At 34.6% G+C, this 18,566-nt stretch overlaps 1 protein-coding gene across 1 annotated transcript in view; it reads right to left on the reverse strand.

Annotated features, from left to right (window-relative positions):
- Positions 1 to 1,698: 1,698 nt before the first annotated feature.
- LOC130561972 (uncharacterized) overlaps positions 1,699 to 18,566 on the reverse strand; it is a 20,556-nt gene continuing 3,688 nt past the window's right edge. Inside the window, exons 4-16 of the mRNA XM_057346683.1 lie at positions 9,959 to 10,060; positions 9,125 to 9,214; positions 8,912 to 9,004; positions 8,685 to 8,735; positions 7,717 to 7,932; positions 7,361 to 7,444; positions 6,905 to 7,003; positions 6,679 to 6,762; positions 4,605 to 4,700; positions 3,972 to 4,070; positions 3,238 to 3,266; positions 3,064 to 3,123; positions 1,699 to 2,852 (exon numbers count right to left, since the gene is read on the reverse strand). Of these exons, the coding sequence (XP_057202666.1) occupies positions 2,778 to 2,852; positions 3,064 to 3,123; positions 3,238 to 3,266; positions 3,972 to 4,070; positions 4,605 to 4,700; positions 6,679 to 6,762; positions 6,905 to 7,003; positions 7,361 to 7,444; positions 7,717 to 7,932; positions 8,685 to 8,735; positions 8,912 to 9,004; positions 9,125 to 9,214; positions 9,959 to 10,060 (1,178 nt within the window). The 3' untranslated portion in view covers positions 1,699 to 2,777. The remainder of the gene's footprint in view (positions 2,853 to 3,063; positions 3,124 to 3,237; positions 3,267 to 3,971; positions 4,071 to 4,604; positions 4,701 to 6,678; positions 6,763 to 6,904; positions 7,004 to 7,360; positions 7,445 to 7,716; positions 7,933 to 8,684; positions 8,736 to 8,911; positions 9,005 to 9,124; positions 9,215 to 9,958; positions 10,061 to 18,566) is intronic.

Consider the following 18,566-nt stretch of genomic DNA (forward strand, 5'->3'; position numbering starts at 1 on the left):
CAGATACTTGTAATGTTTAAATGCTACTAAATCATTAGTAACATCAAGGTTTTAATGTTACTGCATACTTTTAAAATCCAGACGTTACTTCCGGGTTGAAGTGGGAATTACCGTGAAGACAGCATAAAAGACACCTCGGAATTGGGATATTTACTTTCCCACGACAAACCGGAAGTAACGTATGTATTTCGTAAAATTAAAGTATTTAGTAAGATTACATTAATGTTGCTAATGATTTAGTAGCGTTGAAACATCACAAGTACTTATTAACAAGGAGCACCGTTCCAAAAAAATCCGTGTTAAGGTTGGAAATATCCTAAATTCGAGATGTCTTTGACACAGCATAAATATCAGACAGGTTTTGCATGTCTGTTTGTCCTTCATTTCCTCCTTTTTGTCTTTTTTTCTGTTAATTTAACAGCAGCATTGACAATTACCTTGGCACATTGGTTGATGCACATGTTCCAGACATGGGAGACATGGGGACCCGGGTTTGAGTCCAACTTGGGTTGTGTCCCGGTCCCTCACCCCCTCTCTCATTCCTGTTCTCCTGTTTGCTCTTCGCTGTCCTGAACCAATGCAGAAAAATCTCTCTCTCTTTCTCTCTGCCTCCCTATATAGGCTACTTTTTGGTTTCGCTTAATAGGACTAGGTGTTATAATCCCACTATTTCAGCACAGTTGAACTGCCCATTAGGACATTTCCCATACCTTATTTAGGGGGAAGCAGTCAAGAATATGAATAGAGGAAAGGAGGTCTGAGGTTTCACTGGTTCGTCGGGTAGGCATCCTCTTTCCTTGCCATTATCAGAGAGACATCTCATGGGTTGTTATCACATTATCCTGAGTGAAAGATGCCTTTTGGTGAGGTGCTGCTGATAATGCCCTTTGTATGGTTCCCATCAATGCGACACATCATCAGTTGTGCACCTCAGCCTCATTGGGTGTTTCGGCCCTTTATCACAAGACACCCTCAGCCAAGGGAGGCCCACCGCAGGTTGATCAGACCTGGGTGTGTGTCGCATTGTTACAAGGTCATCTGGCAGCCCATGCTGTGTCCATCCGCCTCAACCACAGCCATTGGCTTCTTCTTTCTGCACCACTGGACCTGTCCTCTGAGAGTGACCTATTTGTCAGCTATGGTGAGCTTAACCCATCCAGTGAGTAGTGAACTCACGCACTGCAAGTGGTGAACACATATACACCAGAAGCAGTGAGCAGCTATCACTGCAGCTCAAGGGCACCTCAGTTGTTACCCGCCGGCCCTGGGAATTGAACCGGCAACCTTCTGGTCACGAGTCCGACTCTCTAACCATTAGGCCACGACTACCCAAACCGTTAATGCTCGCTCAGTGCCCCCGGTCCTGTATGGCATACCATTACGACACATTACCAAAATCAACTCAGCCATACGCGCCAACCCGTTGGCTAAGGCTGTTCTAGCCCCACTGGCTCCGTTAATGGAAGCTCAGTGCCCCCGGTCCCGTATGGCATAACAATACAACACACAACACCATTTTATTACGTGGTCACTTGGCAGCCCATATTGCGTCCTTCCGTTTCAACCACAGCCAGTGGCTGCTTCTCTCAGCGACAAAACTGTTCTTGTGTCTGACTGTTCTGGTGGTCAATCACATATCTACACCACATAAAAAAACAGAAAATTAAAAACAAAATGAAATGCTGGTGATTATGACTATACAGCAATATGCTATTGGCATCTTTTTATTTTTGTCTGGATCTGTTAAGATATGTATACAGTTTCAGAGAAGGCAGCACAGTTACATTACACAATAAATAAATTACAAACAAAAAACACAAACAATTTTCAAACCTAAGTGATTACACTTCATTCCTTTTTTAAGGTACAGCAGGGTGTATTTACATGTGTTTATTTATGATTTTACTATATGATGATATTAATATAACACCCCTAACCCATCATCACCACTCATGTGCAGACAGATTTTTATAGAAGTGAAATGGGCAGTGGTCAGTGGAGATAGAAGCAGTGCATATGAAAGGGGCTCTGTTGTGTTGTGCTATATGGACACAATTCGTTTTCAATGAGAGATGCCGGTGAAACCTGGCTATGGAACTTTGTCTATATTGTCTGTATCGACTGGTCCACAGTGAAGGGTCTTTGTGCTCCCTATGGCCATGTATCCCTGTAACAAGACTAAATGTGCTCAATATTGATTTGCATTCCAATGCGATGCAAGGTCCAATGCGGACTGGCAATATGAATTAAATAAACCCTGAACCTCCGAACCAGCACCTGCATAGATTTGAAACCTCCTGCGACAACTCTTTACATGTCCTTAAAAACATGCATCTTAACACACCAGTAAATACTAAAACAACAATATATGAAGAGATCAGATGCAAAACCCTCTAAATCCGTTCGATGGCTTTTCTTTTATACGAAAAAATTTTATCAGGCTCCTACATTTCAGCAATAGCCGATATTTCAGACCGGTCAGAGTCTGGTATTTAGTGGGTTTTGAAACAATTTTTTGAGTGGAGAGCATTACTCAACAACATAATCTCATTTTTGGACGGATGTGGGTTTTAGAGGGTTTTGCATCTAAACTCTACACGGTCTGCGCAAAACTCTCAAAACTGACTCGGCAAAATGTAAGACTCTTTAAAACTATTTGTCATTGAGTTTTGTATCTAGTGCTCGAGTAAGAAAGGATTTCAGGTTTAAAATGATTTTAGTCCTGAAGATCATGAGGTCGTAGCATCACAGAATCAGGTCCAGTATGACTTCCCTCATCATGATTCAGGTTGTTCACGAGTGACCTCTGAGGCCGGTGATAATGACTCCAGTTCATGATCTTCTACGGCAGTCTGTTTTCAAGACAAGGGAATTTTAAATATCAATAAAGTACACCTCCTTATGCCTCAGGGCCATTCAATATGAATTAAAAACATTCACAGTTACTGTACTAAGAGTCAAGACTTTAAAATGATATAATATTTAATATTAAAATGTGATTCTTAATATATTGCACATAATGTCTGAATCTCAAACCAATGTAACCTTACAGAAGTGTCTTACCTGATGTTCCTGGTTCTGCTGCTGTGTGTTGGCAGAGGTATCAGCAGGCCTTTGTACATTCTGTGTTCAGGATAAACACACATTTTACATAATATCTACAGTAAATGATACCTTTCTAATTTAGAAAATGTGTTCTTAGTAAATGTCAAATTATTGCAAAACTATAACACAAACCTGCCGACACTGTAGACAGCTTGTTATCCCTGTTTGTTAAAAGCAGTGGAAGAAAAGATGTTTAAATATTTGAAGAGTAAAGTATTTAACTTAATAATATTCAGATTGACAGGTCACGCACAGGTGCACTATACTGTATATTATTCGACCTGGATTAAAATTTCACATCAATGAAAACTCTATTCAAGAAAAGTAGAAGTCATTCATGGGCTGTTTTCCCAAAAAGTGTAAACATCGTGGCATTTTGTGTGGCTATTAAAACATTGCTATTCTCATCATCTCTATTGTCTTTTATACCACAATTACTTTATTTATTTTTTTATATTTACATGAAAATTATTTTTGAATGTCACGAGACATTCATTGTAAACGGGTTATTAAATAAGAGCTGATCAGCGATCTACTGTAAACATGAGACATTCATGTTGACCACACACTGACAAACACCAGCTTCACGAAAAAAAATCAACACACACATTACAGTTCAAGTGTGCGATGAACCATGTGCAACACGAATCATCAATAAACCAAAATGCTTAACTAAGAAAGAAAAACAATTATGGGTCTGAGATTAGGCAATATTCTCTCAGCAAGGATCATGGATTAGCTGGAATATTAAATATTAAGAACAAAAAATAACAAAACAGCAAGATCAGCTACATGTGATGTAAAAGGGATTAAACTGATTTGAATGATTTCTAATCTAACGTGGAATAATTTCTAGTTATACTCACAGGGTTTAAACATGATGAAAATCAGCACAGTGAATGTAAACACGCCTTCAGATGGATAAACAATGACTCTCAAATCCCCCAAAGCACGATCACCATTAACTAAACACACACAAAAAAAAATAAAAAAAAAAAAAAAAAATTAAAATAAAATTAAAGAAATAGGATAAAAGGAAAAATAAACCAAAAAAAAATTCTATCATCATTCACCCTCGAGTTGTTCCAAATCTGTATAAATGTATTTGTTCTGATGAAAACAGAGAAAGTAGTTTGGATGAAACCAAACAATTCCTGAACCCCATTGACCACCATAGCACAGGAAAAATTACAATGGTAGTCAAAAGTTTGCTGTCCTACATTCTTCCAAATATCTTCTTTTGTGTTCAACAAAATAAAGAAATTTATAAAGTATTTTTTCCTACTAGTCAACAGGGTCAAGGAACTGTTTGGTTAAAAGCATTCTTCCAAATATATTTCTCTGTGTTCATCAGAACACAGAAATTTATACACATTTGGAACAACTTGAGGGTGAGTAAATAAAGACAGAATTTTCATTTTTGGGTGAACTGACCCTTTAAATAATTTCTGTCAACAGCATCAAACACTGGCTAACAGTAAAGTGTTGTGTTTTCTCACCTGTTTTCAGTATCAGTTCAGTCATCAGAGCAACAGCCATGATAAAAACAACACCAACTGATCCAAACACATACAAAAAAGTTCTATAGGGAACCTCTGTAACAGATTAAAGCGATCAATAAGATTTAACAAATTCAATCGATATTCATTTAACAAATTAAATAGTGGGACATTCAAGGATATAAACTATAATAGCCAGTAAATAGGTTTGTAAAGTAAACTGTTCTTTAAAATACATTGGTGTTGTGTTTTTTAGCATACACTTTCATTTACCTAAAATACAGTATACTTTCTGCAGATCCATTTAGTTTAGATGGTTTTGTTTGGTTAAGTTTTTTTAAGCTAATGAAAGCCATCACACTTTTAGCGAGCATAAGACTTATTCTGACAATACTTCGGCTTTGGGTGTGATCGAACCCAACTGTCAAATAATCTATGAACAAATGTTACTCTGACTATATTTATTTCTTTTGCATTTTATTAAACGTTGGTCTGATGTTTTTGAAGATGTGTGTCGCAGCGGTGTTAAATTCTGAGTGAACCGTTATAACACACTCACTCGTCATAACTCACTGACAGACACAGAGCATAATTGAGGAACAGGATGTAAATTCACACTCAGCTTGTTTGTGTATTTGCTCATGCACAGTCAAGTCATTTTTATTTGTATAGTGTTTAAAACAATTCACATCGTTTCAAAGCAACTTATAAATGACTACAGGGTCGTTTACACTATGGACGATAACTATGAAGATAAAGTTTTGAAAAACGAGCTACTTAAGTCCGCACCACAACTATAACAATAAAGATTCAGCGGAATTATATTGTTCCGGTTATAAAGCATGAAACATTATGCCAATTTTATTAAGCATAAGTATTGTATTAAAAGAGTTATGTATAAAAATTATGTATTAAAAGAGTAACCGAGTAAACTTTTGTATAGGCAATGTTTAAATGTACAATGAAGTCACAGAGTAACCTGCTACACATGTCCGATGAAACGTTTTAAAGGGGGGCAAACATATATAGTATTATTAGTATATTTCACAATATACCTTTCACACCCATGGAGATGTTACTATACATGTAGTAACATGCAGAGCAGGCAAATGGACACAACAGTAAACAAAATGCAGCAAATATTAAAGCATTTGTATCTGTCAGTCTGCTATAGTTTGCTATATGTCAACCTTTCAACCAGATTTGTGATATTTTATGAACCATAACATTTTTATCTACATTTATCATTAGCATTATTGATCAGCATGTAAACATTTGTGACCCTGTGAAAACCCAGGCTAAAGTCTCATAATCTAATTGATTATTAGATAACAAGCATTAAAGATTAATTTCAAGCATTCATTTCACTGTGATTGTGGCATTATTCAGTCAATATTGAAGATATTGTTATATTTTCACAGAATATTCTGTAGGACGATTTTATGAAGGACATTTGCTGGGTTTTCACAAGCAGGTTCACATTTTGTAATGAACAACGTTTTAATTGGGAAATTATTTAAAAATAAAAGTGGTTCTGGTATGAATGGCATGGAAATGCTAATTTAGTAAGTAACTTTGTTTTCTGTTTATGATCGGAGCATTTTAATTGTTGTTAAATGTACATTTGCTGTTTGCATGTTGTCCGTAGTTTTTTTTATTTACAAATATTAATTATCAAACTTCTGTTAAGAGGGCATTCCCCTAAAGCCACAGAGCCTACAATACATACATACTGTAGATATCAAAATATATATAAATGGCCTGATAAAAGATCATATCTTTTATACAGTATATACAGTTTATCCAACTGGGCTAAATTGATTAAATATTTATTTATTTTCAAAAAAACATATTGTCCGGACCTCCATTTGGAAGAAAATATAAAGACCGGACCTCTTGGAACTTTAATTGAATACCCCTGATATACCCCATGTCGTGATGCTGTTGCACGCTCTCATTTTCATTCGTTCTTTTTCTTGTGTGCTACCCGGCATGCACATACACATTTACAGACATACACATACATTTCACACTCTAGATTGAGATGACATAGACAGATGAGACAATACAGTACCCAGATCTTCAAGCAGTCCTATGTACATTGCGATCATCCACAGCACTTGTAGAAATACAGCAGTGCAGGTCCATCCAGCAACATCTGTAAATAGAAGATTTTATAGAAATACTCAATAAAGGTCAGTCTTCACATCTAAAACCTAATATAACATACCTTTAGCTCAGATACATAATTATTTTAAAAGTGTTTTAATAGTTTTCATTATTTAGAAATATAACTGTACCTTTTTCATTTTCCATTGATGTAACATAGAAATAAGCTATAACTGCATTCATTATTAACATGAAGATCAACCATGAAGTAATATTGAGCAAATTTACACCTGAAAAACATTGGGAAAAGTTCAACTTAATTATAAAAAACTTTCATAAAATGTTCAAAAAGACTTTCTTGATTTTATAGATCAATATTGAAGGCAAAGTAACAAAGAAAAGGTCTCACATCTGACCCAGTAATGCTGTAAAATATCATGATTTAGTAAGACTGAAAACTGTTTTGAATGATCCAAACACTGAGAATCGACATTGACTGGTCTAAACTTTTAGATTTAGATGGAAACAAGTTGATATGAGTCAAAAACATTACATCAACTGAAGTAACTGTATTCACTCTTTGATCACACAGAACTAGAGACAGATTTAATCCTGTAGTTAGAAGAGGAAATGTAACATATACTTACAGCTTTTCTTTCCCCCCTCAATGTCAAACAAACAGGACCATGTCAGAAAAAAGAACATTGGGAAAAGTACAATGACAAAAAAACCTAAAAACAGAAGAATAACATTTATGTACAATTTGAGGTTCACACCACATTACAAACAAATTAAAAAATATATCAGTCCTCAGTAACAAACAAATTTATTTGTCTCCTTTATTGCTCCTGAATAAGTGTCACTTCTGTTTTAGTTCATGTCTGTTTGAGTACATTCATATTACTGTTTCCAGAATATCAGCTGCTACAGTTATTATAGTTTTTGTTTAATGTGACAATTCCTGACTGTATTTATCAGTAAAGAACAGATGTAAGTCACTAACCTGCTCTGCTTGCAGATCCAAAAGTGAAGAATAAGAGGGTGAATTGTAGTGTAGGCAGAAAAAACAGTATAAATGCAGCACCTTTTTCTACTTCACACGTCCATAATACGACAGCGATGGCACAGAGCAGGAGCACCAGTCCAAACACGACTATTACAACAGCTTTGTCAAACGTAGCAAAATGTACAACTGTTTCCCAAGTATGTCTAAAAAGAACTGACACAGAAACAAAAGATAATTATCATGCATTGAATAATTCCAACTAACAAGTGGTATCATAATGCTGCATCTGATTTACAGGTGTTGCTATACTGTCCTGCCTTCATTCCTGTCAAAAATGCTCTATGAAGTGATGATGGACAACTGTTGAGGTTGTGGTAAGTATGGGTAACACGCTTTATATTTGGTATGGATTAAATACAGGTTAAAATGTATTTACAAATCATTAATATCTGTTTTAACATTTCACTGACCATTTATAATTAAGGTTTGTAATTCATGACATTTTAAGAAAGGCACAATATCATTAAGGTTAATGTTTAAAGGAGTAGTTCACTTCAAAATTTGCCCCCATTCACTTTTCATAGTAATTTTTTTCCTACTATGGAAAGTCAATGGGGGCCCATTTTGAAGTGAACTACTCCTTTAAGTGTTTATTTGTTATGTTTTTGTTTTGTAGAATAGTCACAATCAGTGGTGTGCAGTCATGCCCTTTAAATAAATCTTTCTAGTGGAAGTGTTCGTTTGTTTAATGAAAACAACGGCAGGAGGTGAAGTCACCGGACCAGATCGCGCCGCGTTGGTATATACCAACATGGAAGTGCGTTAGCTTCAGTGTAATTACATCATGAGCAATCCAGTCATTTATATAGATCAGTGGTTACAACCCAAATGTTTGCTGCAACTTGATGTGCATTGCCAATTCAAATAAACACAATCACTGTAGTAGAATATGTGAATTTACTAACCTGAAAAATAAACTACTGTAAACATGACTAATTCAGTTAGAACGGTTAGACCTGTAAACATAAATGGTTGCAAATAATTATATAGTTCATGTTAGGAATTACAGCACATAAAAAAAGTAAATACAAATCTCATAAAGATCAATAATATTGACGTGAAATTTAGTTATTTTTCTGGGAACACTTAGATTTTATAATTTGCAATTGCAACAATAATAAAAATTACAAACCTGACGCTTTCTCTGAATATGGTGCAACATAAATCAACATCAGAGGCCTCAGAAGACAAAGAGCACAGCACAAGATCGTCTCATACAGAAATCCTGTAACACAATCACATGTTTTATGTATAAGATTGGCTAATGTGTTAAAATATCCAGGAAAGTCATGAGAATGTATAAAATTGCCACTGATTACGAAATTGTTGTATTTGAAACACTCACCTTCTGTCACACCCCACAGGACAAAAGCCACAAACATAATAATATTTGGAAGAAACACATACAAATATCCAAGAGTCTTGACAGGTTTTTCTGAAGTTATAAAGAAATACAAAATGTTAGTAAGTAAATAACATTTTATTAATAATGTTCCTGAAAAATGTACCAATAATGTCCCTTTTGACCAGACACAATGTTTATCTCTGGGAAAGGTCAGCGTCAGTCAGGTATTAAAGATTTTAAGACTTTAAGTGGCGGTTTCCTGGACAGATTAAGCCAGGAATAGGACTTAAAAAAGTAGTTTTTACGAACATGCCTGACAAAATCATCTTACTTATGTGCATTTTGAGACAACACAAAGATATGTCAGTGCAAGCTATTTTAAGTCTTAAGCCCTGTACGGGAAACCACCCCTTAAAGTTTAAAGATGATATAGACCACATCTATATTCTGTGTGTATGTAGATAAAAGTATTTAATAATTTAAATTGATTAAATTCAACAAAAACAGATTTATTTTACCACATGTACTGATGTGCTTTGAAGTTTGCATAAATTATCATTATTTTCCTGCTAACTTTGAATTTTTTGTATCAGCACTGTACAGTACAAGTAAATGTGACTTGACCACATGGGGGCGCTGTCACAAACTTACAGCTCTTTATATTTTAAATCAGCCTAACATTTAAGCATTTAACATTCATTTAAGCCTTATGGTTGTAATGCTGGTAAGGTTTATGTGCTCATTGTATATGGTTTTCTTGTCAAATATGTGCATGAGGACTGTAAACGTGTTCTTAATTCTACAAGTATAAGAGTATACACCATTTGAACATACCTGTGTTTTGTGATGTGCAGTAAATCAGACAGCAGATTATAACAGCACACCCACATGCAGCAATACACAGAATCAACACCATTATGTGTAAGGCAGAGAAACCTAAACAAAAAAACAAGATAGCAACTTTACATAACAGAAATAAAAACTTTAAACATTGTTTTAAACCATTTATAAATAAATAAATAAAACCAGAACCAGAATCAGAATCAGAATCAGAATCAGAAGAGCTTTATTGCCAAGTGTGCTTGCACACACAAGGAATTTTCTTTGGTGTTGGAAGCTTCTAGTACAGACATTTAACACAATGACAATACAATATAATACGATTTACAGTCTAAAAGATTCTAAATTGTGCATATATAAAATAAAGACTATTTTACAGAAAATGGGGGATAATAACATATAAGAGACATTGTACCGGGTAGTATATAGTAGAATAAACATATTAACAGATTGTATGTACACTTGTGCAAATGGATAATTTAGTAAGTAGAGGTAGTGTTATATACATGTATACATAAGATGTAGATATAATAAGGCACAGTAGTGCACACTATAGGAGTAGTGGAAGTGGAATATTGCTCTTAAGGAGCAGTTATCTGTTTAGGAGGGAGATTGCCTGGGGGAAGAAGCTGCTTCTGTGTCTGGAAGTCCTGGTGTTTGGTGCTCTAAAGCGCCGGCCAGAGGGCAGCAGATCAAAGAGTTTGTGTGCTGGGTGTGTGGAGTCAATGATGATTTTTCTTGCCCTGTTTTTCACTCTGGAATCGTACAGGTCCTGAAGTGTGGGCAGAGGAGCACCAATAATTTTCTCAGCACTACGAACTGTCCGTTGTAGTCTTCGTAGGTCTGATTTGGTGGCCGAGCCATACCAAACAGTAATTGAAGTGCACAGAACAGATTCGATGACCACTGAGTAGAACTGGGTCAGTAGCTCCTGTGGTAGGTTGAACTTCCTCAATTGACGGAGGAAGTATAACCTCTGCTGGGCCTTCTTTACAATGGAGTCTATGTGGGACTCCCACTTCAGGTCCTGANAATGAAATGAAATTTGTACATGTAATGTTTCATAAATAATAAAAAAATGACTTATTTATTTCTCTTTGGCTTTATTCATCATGTGTGTCTTTGTAACCCTTTGAATGTGACATTTCAGCATGTGACTACTTAATCTGACATGAACAACACAAACTACAGATCTCACTCTCTCTCAATTTTCAATTTCAAGGTACTTTATTGGCATGATTGCGTGTTTTTACAATATTGCCAAAGCATTGAACAAAACAAAAGACATGCAATAAGTACAAACAGAGTAATTTTTTTAAAAGGTGCTAAGTAAGGGATAAATATAGAATGCAATATAAAATAAAGTATACGTAAAAAAACAAATGAAATATAGAAAATAAGAATATCTACTGTAGTTGGGTCAAAAGGGATAAACCCAACCATTGGGTTATAAATGAACCTGTGCTGGGTTGTTTAGTCAAAAACGGGCATGTTCTATAGGTTAATTTAAAACAACGGGTTTGTCACATTTTGACTCCCTTCATTGATACTGCTGCATGATTAGTTTAGTTGTACTTTATTATCCAGCGTTGGCTGAAAATTAGTCTTAAGTCTTGCCATACAATCAACAATACAATTAAGAAAACACGGCATCACAATACATAACTGTCATGGTTCTGCCACTAGACCAAGAAAGACATGACGAGAAGAGGCAGAGCCATGACAGAACCTCATGTTTCATGTGGAGGGAGGTAATTTAGGCCCTTATGGCTCGCCATACTCCCTCCGGTCTCGTCTCTGTTCCCGCCCTTTCGTCTCCTCCTTATTGCTCATTATTGTTTCATGCCCGTCAGCTGTTCCCTCTTGATTTGTTCCCTTATTTAATGCCCTTGTGTCTTCTGTCTTGTGTCGGTTCATTTTGCCTAGTTAGTTGTAGTTCATGTCTTGTATTTTGTAATTAAAGTATTGTCTAGTTTAGCGTAGGTTAGTCTATGTCCCTGTTTACCTCTTGTTATACCCTTTCTGTTTTTATGTTTTACCCCCTCGTGGGTTTTTGTTTCATGTTTTATTTTATTATTAAACATTTATGTTAACCCCTTACCCACTGTCTGCACTTGGGTCCTCTGTCCTTGTGCCCTCACCGTTTGTGACAATAACAACACAATACACAAGATCCACCTCAGCATAATAAATTAATGAGCTAATCCTAACCCACACACCTAAATCTAACATTAGTGTGGAATGGGGGAGTCATACATTTCATTTTCGGCACCACACAGCTGCGGACGGTGTCCTACCGTAAACTACTAATGGTGTCATTAAATTTTACTAGTTAGGCAGGCCTTCTCAAAAGGGCCTGTAATTACCAAAAGAATTTACCGTCACCCTACCCTGGAAGTTTGTAAGAGATTTTCAGCCTTTTTTGAAAGCGAGTGAAAGAAATGACAGATATTGTGAGAATAGAAATAGAAACGAAATTAATCACAAGCAAGTCCATTTGAATGATAAATATTTTTATTAATGTAATGATCTCTTTGAATTATAAAACGCCACATTCATGTTTGTAAATTATTCTTCTGGTTCATGCGGACGTGTTTAAACCTGTTTTGTTTTCTTTATAGAGAAAGAGTTCAGTGGAACTACAGCTGATCCAGATGAACCGGTTTTCATTGAGATGGAGAATAATCAGTATGAAGAAACTCCAAAAAATAATGTGTTTATAAAAGCTGTACTCTATTGCACATGAACTGATCTGATGGTTTTAATTGATCAGTTAAAGGGATACTTCACCCAAAAATGAAAATTCTGTCATGAATTACTCACTCTCTAGTTGCTCCAAATCTGTATATATTTCTTTGTTCTGATGATGCAGAGAAAGATATTTGGACGAATGCTTGTAACCAAACAGTTCTTGGAACCCATTGACTACCATGGTGAGAAAAATGTAAAAAAAACTGTTTGCTGTCCTACATTCTTCAAAATATCTTCTTTTGATATAAAGTAATATTCTAAAAAGTAAAAAATATAAAGTAAAGCAAAATATAAAGTGATTTTTCCTATACTATGGTAGTCGATGGGGTCCATTGGTTATAAGCATTCTTCCAAACATCTTTCTTTGTGTTCATCAGAACAAAGAGATTTACACAGATTTGATGTGAGTAAATGATGACAGAATTTTTATTTTTGGGTGAAGTATCCCTAAGGAACAATTGCAATAAAGGAGCAGATGACACACACACACTTATTATTTATCTGTGATAGTAGTCCTCCTGCCTCGCAGCTCTCCACTCGTACATGAATCTCTCTTGATTCAGCTATAGCTGATGTTATTTGACCACAATTCATAATCTTATGCAGAAACAGCTGAAACTATTGTATGTTTCAGCCCTCCATCACTAGAATCCTTGAGAAAATAATACATAATATCTAAAAACAGTAAAAAAGGAGATTCTCCAGCATCCATCTCTAATTCTTACCCTGTTTGCCCTCTGTGGACATGGACAATCCACAAGCAATGACGTCATAGAATAATGTTTGTGTTGTGAAGGACGGATGGAAATCTGTGAAATTATAACTCCACATTTAGTTTTATCTAGATGTGCTAACCTGTATTTCAGTCCAATCCTGAAAAACCTTCACAAATCTCCACAACTAAACAATCATATGTTATTCATAACCGAAACTCATAACTGTCTTTAAAATTATGTTTTATTTGTCTGTTGAGAAGAGCTCAGGTGTTTAATGTACATTACATTATGCATTTGTCAGACGCTTTTATCCAAAGCCACTTACAGCACATTCAGTCCACACATGTCTTTTATCAGTATGTGTGTTGATCGAATCCACGACCTTTCCGTTGTTAACACAATGCTCTACCAATTGACGTATTGTACGTTTTTCTCCAGTTTAATCTTCGATCTGGATTCTTACTAACAGATTCTTGCTGCTATTTAAATATTCTAAAGATAAAAACACCTGAAGCACACGGATCCATCCACAGATGACATATACAGCTCTGCAAAAAACACATTCTTCTTTCTCTCAGCATCCTTTAAGTTTATACAGCTGAAACATGCAAAGGACAAAAGAAGAAAACACTTGCATGGCTTCTATGACAATGTAATTGTGATATGCCTCATTTCTTAGCTGCATTGCAAAAAACTGTTAAATAAAAAAATGTAAACAATCAACATTATAAATAGAGAAAAACACAAAACTCTTAGAGTTCATGAGAGTTTGATCTAATGGTCTGAATGTTTGTGATGAATCTGGTAGAATGATCTTCCATCATTGTTCATTAGGTCTGTGATTCCACTGAATCAGGCTTAATGAGGCTGACGAACTCAGATATTCACATTTAACAGTCTCCCGATCTTCATTCTTTAGTAGAGGATTCATTTCATGAGATTCAGTTCAGTGGCTCGATCTCTCTCTCTCTCTGTATAGACAAAACATGATATCATGTAATTTTAAATCTACTCTATGTGAGTATCTACGTTAGGACAAAGGTTTAATAGTAAAGCTTCTATTATTACATGTCAATCGTCTATCTTAAATGATCACAACCTTTAAAAAATATTCACCTTACCATGGTTAATTCGGCACCTGGATTTTCATCAGGACGCTCTGCATTCTTGAGAGGATGAATGTTTGATGAATGTTATTTTATATATATGAAACAAACATCAGGTTGATTGTTAACATCAAATCAATGCAATTATATTACCAACCTGACAAGACTGCAGACACTTTAAGTCAGAAATCCCTGTGTGTAAAGAAAATAATATCAAATATATTTTAGTGGAGTTAAAGCACAGATAAACATCAGACTATACAGTGACTTGAGTAATCATGAGTAAAGAGAAATTTACATCACAAAACTGTTAAGAAAACATGTCCAGCACATAGACCTTGTAACACGTAAACAACACTGGTCCAAAAGCATTTCCTGTTTAGTTTTTTAGTTCTTTTTTTTAAATTGTTATAATTAAGACTTAAAGATGTTCATTTAACATTTCGATTTGGTTCTAAATGTTTTGTTGGTTGTATATGTCTTTTTTATGTATTATGTTGTTTTTAACTCTACCTTTGTGCAGAGTTAAAAAACTGTAACAGGAAGTTCTTCTAGACCAGCATTGTTTATCATTTTTCGACGTGGTCTTTAAATAATGACTTCAGCATCCATAATAATCTTTTTTTAAAAGAAATATTTGTGTTATTTTGAACTGGTGGGTGTAAATCATTGTAATAAGAACTGATCTGAGAGAATGTAGAATGTGAGCAGCACTCAGTGAATGAAACTGATGCCTGAATGTGTCTGACGCACACTGACAAACAACATAGCTTTTACAAAAAAAATCAACACACATGTGTGTTGTGTAATGTGACGTAAAATGGATTAAACTGATTTTTTTTAGATTTCTAATCTAACATGGAATAATTTCTAGTTATACTCACAGGGTTCAAACATGATGAAAATCAGCACAGTGAATGTAAACAGGCCTTCAGATGAATAAACAATGACTCTCAAATCCCCCAGAGCACGATCACCATTAACTAAACACACACATCAGAATGTTAGACAGTAATAAACATATTTAACTTCAATTTATGGTGTTGGGTTAAATAGTTTCTTTGTTAACTTCATAAAACACTGTAAAATCTTTAAAGTGTTGTGTTTTCTCACCTGTTTTCAGTATCAGTTCAGTCATCAGAGCAACAGCCATGATTAAAACAACACCAACTGATCCAAACACATACAAAACATTTCTACAGGGAACATCTGTAACACAGATTAAAATAAAAAGATTTTCATGTAACAACTGAATAGCTGTTAATTTACTTTATGTACATAACAAAGCTCTAAAAAAACAAAGCTGTAAAACATAATAACATAATAAACATAATAAAAAACACAATAAAGATAAACGCAAGGTATGTGTGCATATTATCTGAGAGGAAATTCTGAGTTAAGATTATACGCATAAGTACATCTATATTGTATTTCAGGTCTTAATGTCTTATCATACGTATGTATCTATTATTCTTTATTAATTTTTTAGATAATTCTTTTTTAGATTAGAATTTTTTATTTTTATTTAAAAAAACTTAAAAAATAAATTTAGATAAATACATTTTCTTTCATTATATATTTAGTTTATTTGACTTATTTTTAAACAATCTACATTGCTTCTATCAATGTTGTTTAATCTTATTGTCTACGCAAATAAACATTTCTCAATCTCAAGGTTGAGCATGATGTGAAGTACCTTTCCACTGTTTTGTGAAAACTCGCAACACAATTAATGAACAAAGTATTTTTTAATATTATTGAGTAACAGACAGACATTTTCCTGACAAAGAGAGATCTAGCCAGACCTAGTGCAAGAACTAGTGGATCTAACCTTGGATCTGTACATAGATCTCTACATGGATCTAATATTTAGAGCAAACAGTACCCAGATCTTTAAACTCTACTATGCACAGTGTGATCATCCACCAGCACTTGTAGACATACAGCAGTACAGGATCCATTCCAGCAGACTCTGTAAAGTAGAAGATTTTGTCATTGAAATATTACTTAGCAGCCGCCGAAACAGAATCAGAATCAGAAAGAGCTTTATTGCCAAGTATGTTTGCACATACAAGGAATTTGTTTTGGTGACAGGAGCATCCAGAACACAGAAACAGCAACAACAGTACACAGAGACCATAACACAATAGAATACAGTACACAATGATTTAAATAAGGGCCTATGGGTATAAAAAATTAAGAAATACAATACAATAAACATAAGATAAAGATATAGAGAGTGTAAAGACATCATATTTTAAGTTAATATCTAGAACATTTACCTCAGAGATATAATTAATATAAAAGTGTTCTAATACTTTTATTTAGAAATATAACTGTACCTTTTTCATTTTCCAGCGATGTAACAAAGAAATAAGACATAACTGCATTCATTATAAGCATGAAGATCAACCACGATGTTTTTAAGATCAGTTGTGAACCTGAAAAACATTGGAAGACGTTGTAGTTAAAAAAACTTTTGAAAATGAGTTCTTATTTAAAAAGTGAATTCTTGCATTTAATATTAAAGGAAAAGACTCTTAAGGCTAATTCACACGGATCCAACAAACACCAACAAATGCATTTGAGTTTTTATGATCATGAATGAGAATTTAGAATGTTGGTGTTTGTTGGATCAGAGTGAGTTAGCCTTTACAGTAACAGAGATCACATCTCACTTCTGACCCACAAGTTATTATCAAAGTCTTGAGTAAGACTGAGAGGAGTGAGTTCTGAATGATCCAAACTGTGACCGTAAACCTTTTAGATTTAGGTGGAAAAAACTTTAAAGATCAACTGAATCAACATGTACTCTTTGATCACACAGAACTAAAGACAGATTTAGTGCTGCATTTAGAAGAGGATTATTTAGCACATACTTACAGCTTTTCTTACCCCCCTTAAAGAAAGCTAAACAGAAAAATGACAGGAAAAAGAACAATGGGAAAAGTATACTGGCCAAAACACCTAAAAACAGGAGAAAAACAATTAAGTAAAATTTGAGATTTGCATTACACTTAAGTCTGTTAAAAAAATCAAACACATTAAACGTATTTTAAGTGCTTGGTATGAGCAGATATGTTTATGTTAAAACAAAATGTTCCTCATTTTGTCCTCATTTATTGCTCCTGAATAAACTTCAGATCTGTTTTTGTTCATGTCTGCTTGAGTGCACTGTCAGAAAAGGGGTACTGTAAAAGTTTGTTAGGAAAACAAAACATTTAAATGTACCATAAAAGGTACCCAATAAGTCTATAAAAATGAAGGTTCATAATTTTATGCTTTGTACCACCACAATGACGCTATTGTAATTTTAAAAAGAAATTTGTAAGTACAGTTGTTGTGTAATTCTTCCAACATATCATTGTGTAGATATCCAACATATCAACTACAGTTACTTGTTTTTGTTTGGTCAGTAAAGAATAGATTTAATAGAGTCACTAACCTGCTCTGCCAGCAGCTCCAAAAGCAAAGAATAAGAGGGTGAATTGTAGTGAAGGCAGGAAATAAAAGCTGAAATTAGATACATCTATTAATTTCTCCAACATCCATTCACAGACCTCTCCATCACACATTTTTCCAGAACAGGATATGTCCAGCTCTTCTGTCAATCCTATGATAGGATTAAATCAATACAAATGATTAATTTAGCTTTGCATGTGATCATTTATAATAAAAATAACATCAACAGTAAAGAACACTTTTTGAACTGGGTTATCTTTGTAAATTCAGTTATCTTGTGGACGATATGTGACCCTGGATCACAAAACCAGTCTTAAGTAGCACGGGAACATTTTTAGTAAAAGACAAAAATACATTGTGTGGGTCAAAATTATCGATTTTTTTTATGCCAAAAATCATTAGGATATTAAGTAAAGATCATGTTCCATGAAGATATTTTGTAAATTTCCTACCTTAAATATATAAAAACTTTATTTTTGTGAGTGGATGGTCTGCCACAGTGCCCCTGATTAACAACTTCAAAGGCAATTTTCTCAATATTTTGATTTTTTTGCGCTCTCAGATTCC

This window comes from Triplophysa rosa, linkage group LG11 (assembly GCF_024868665.1).
Source record: "Triplophysa rosa linkage group LG11, Trosa_1v2, whole genome shotgun sequence".
NCBI classification, from domain to species: Eukaryota; Metazoa; Chordata; class Actinopteri; order Cypriniformes; family Nemacheilidae; genus Triplophysa; species Triplophysa rosa.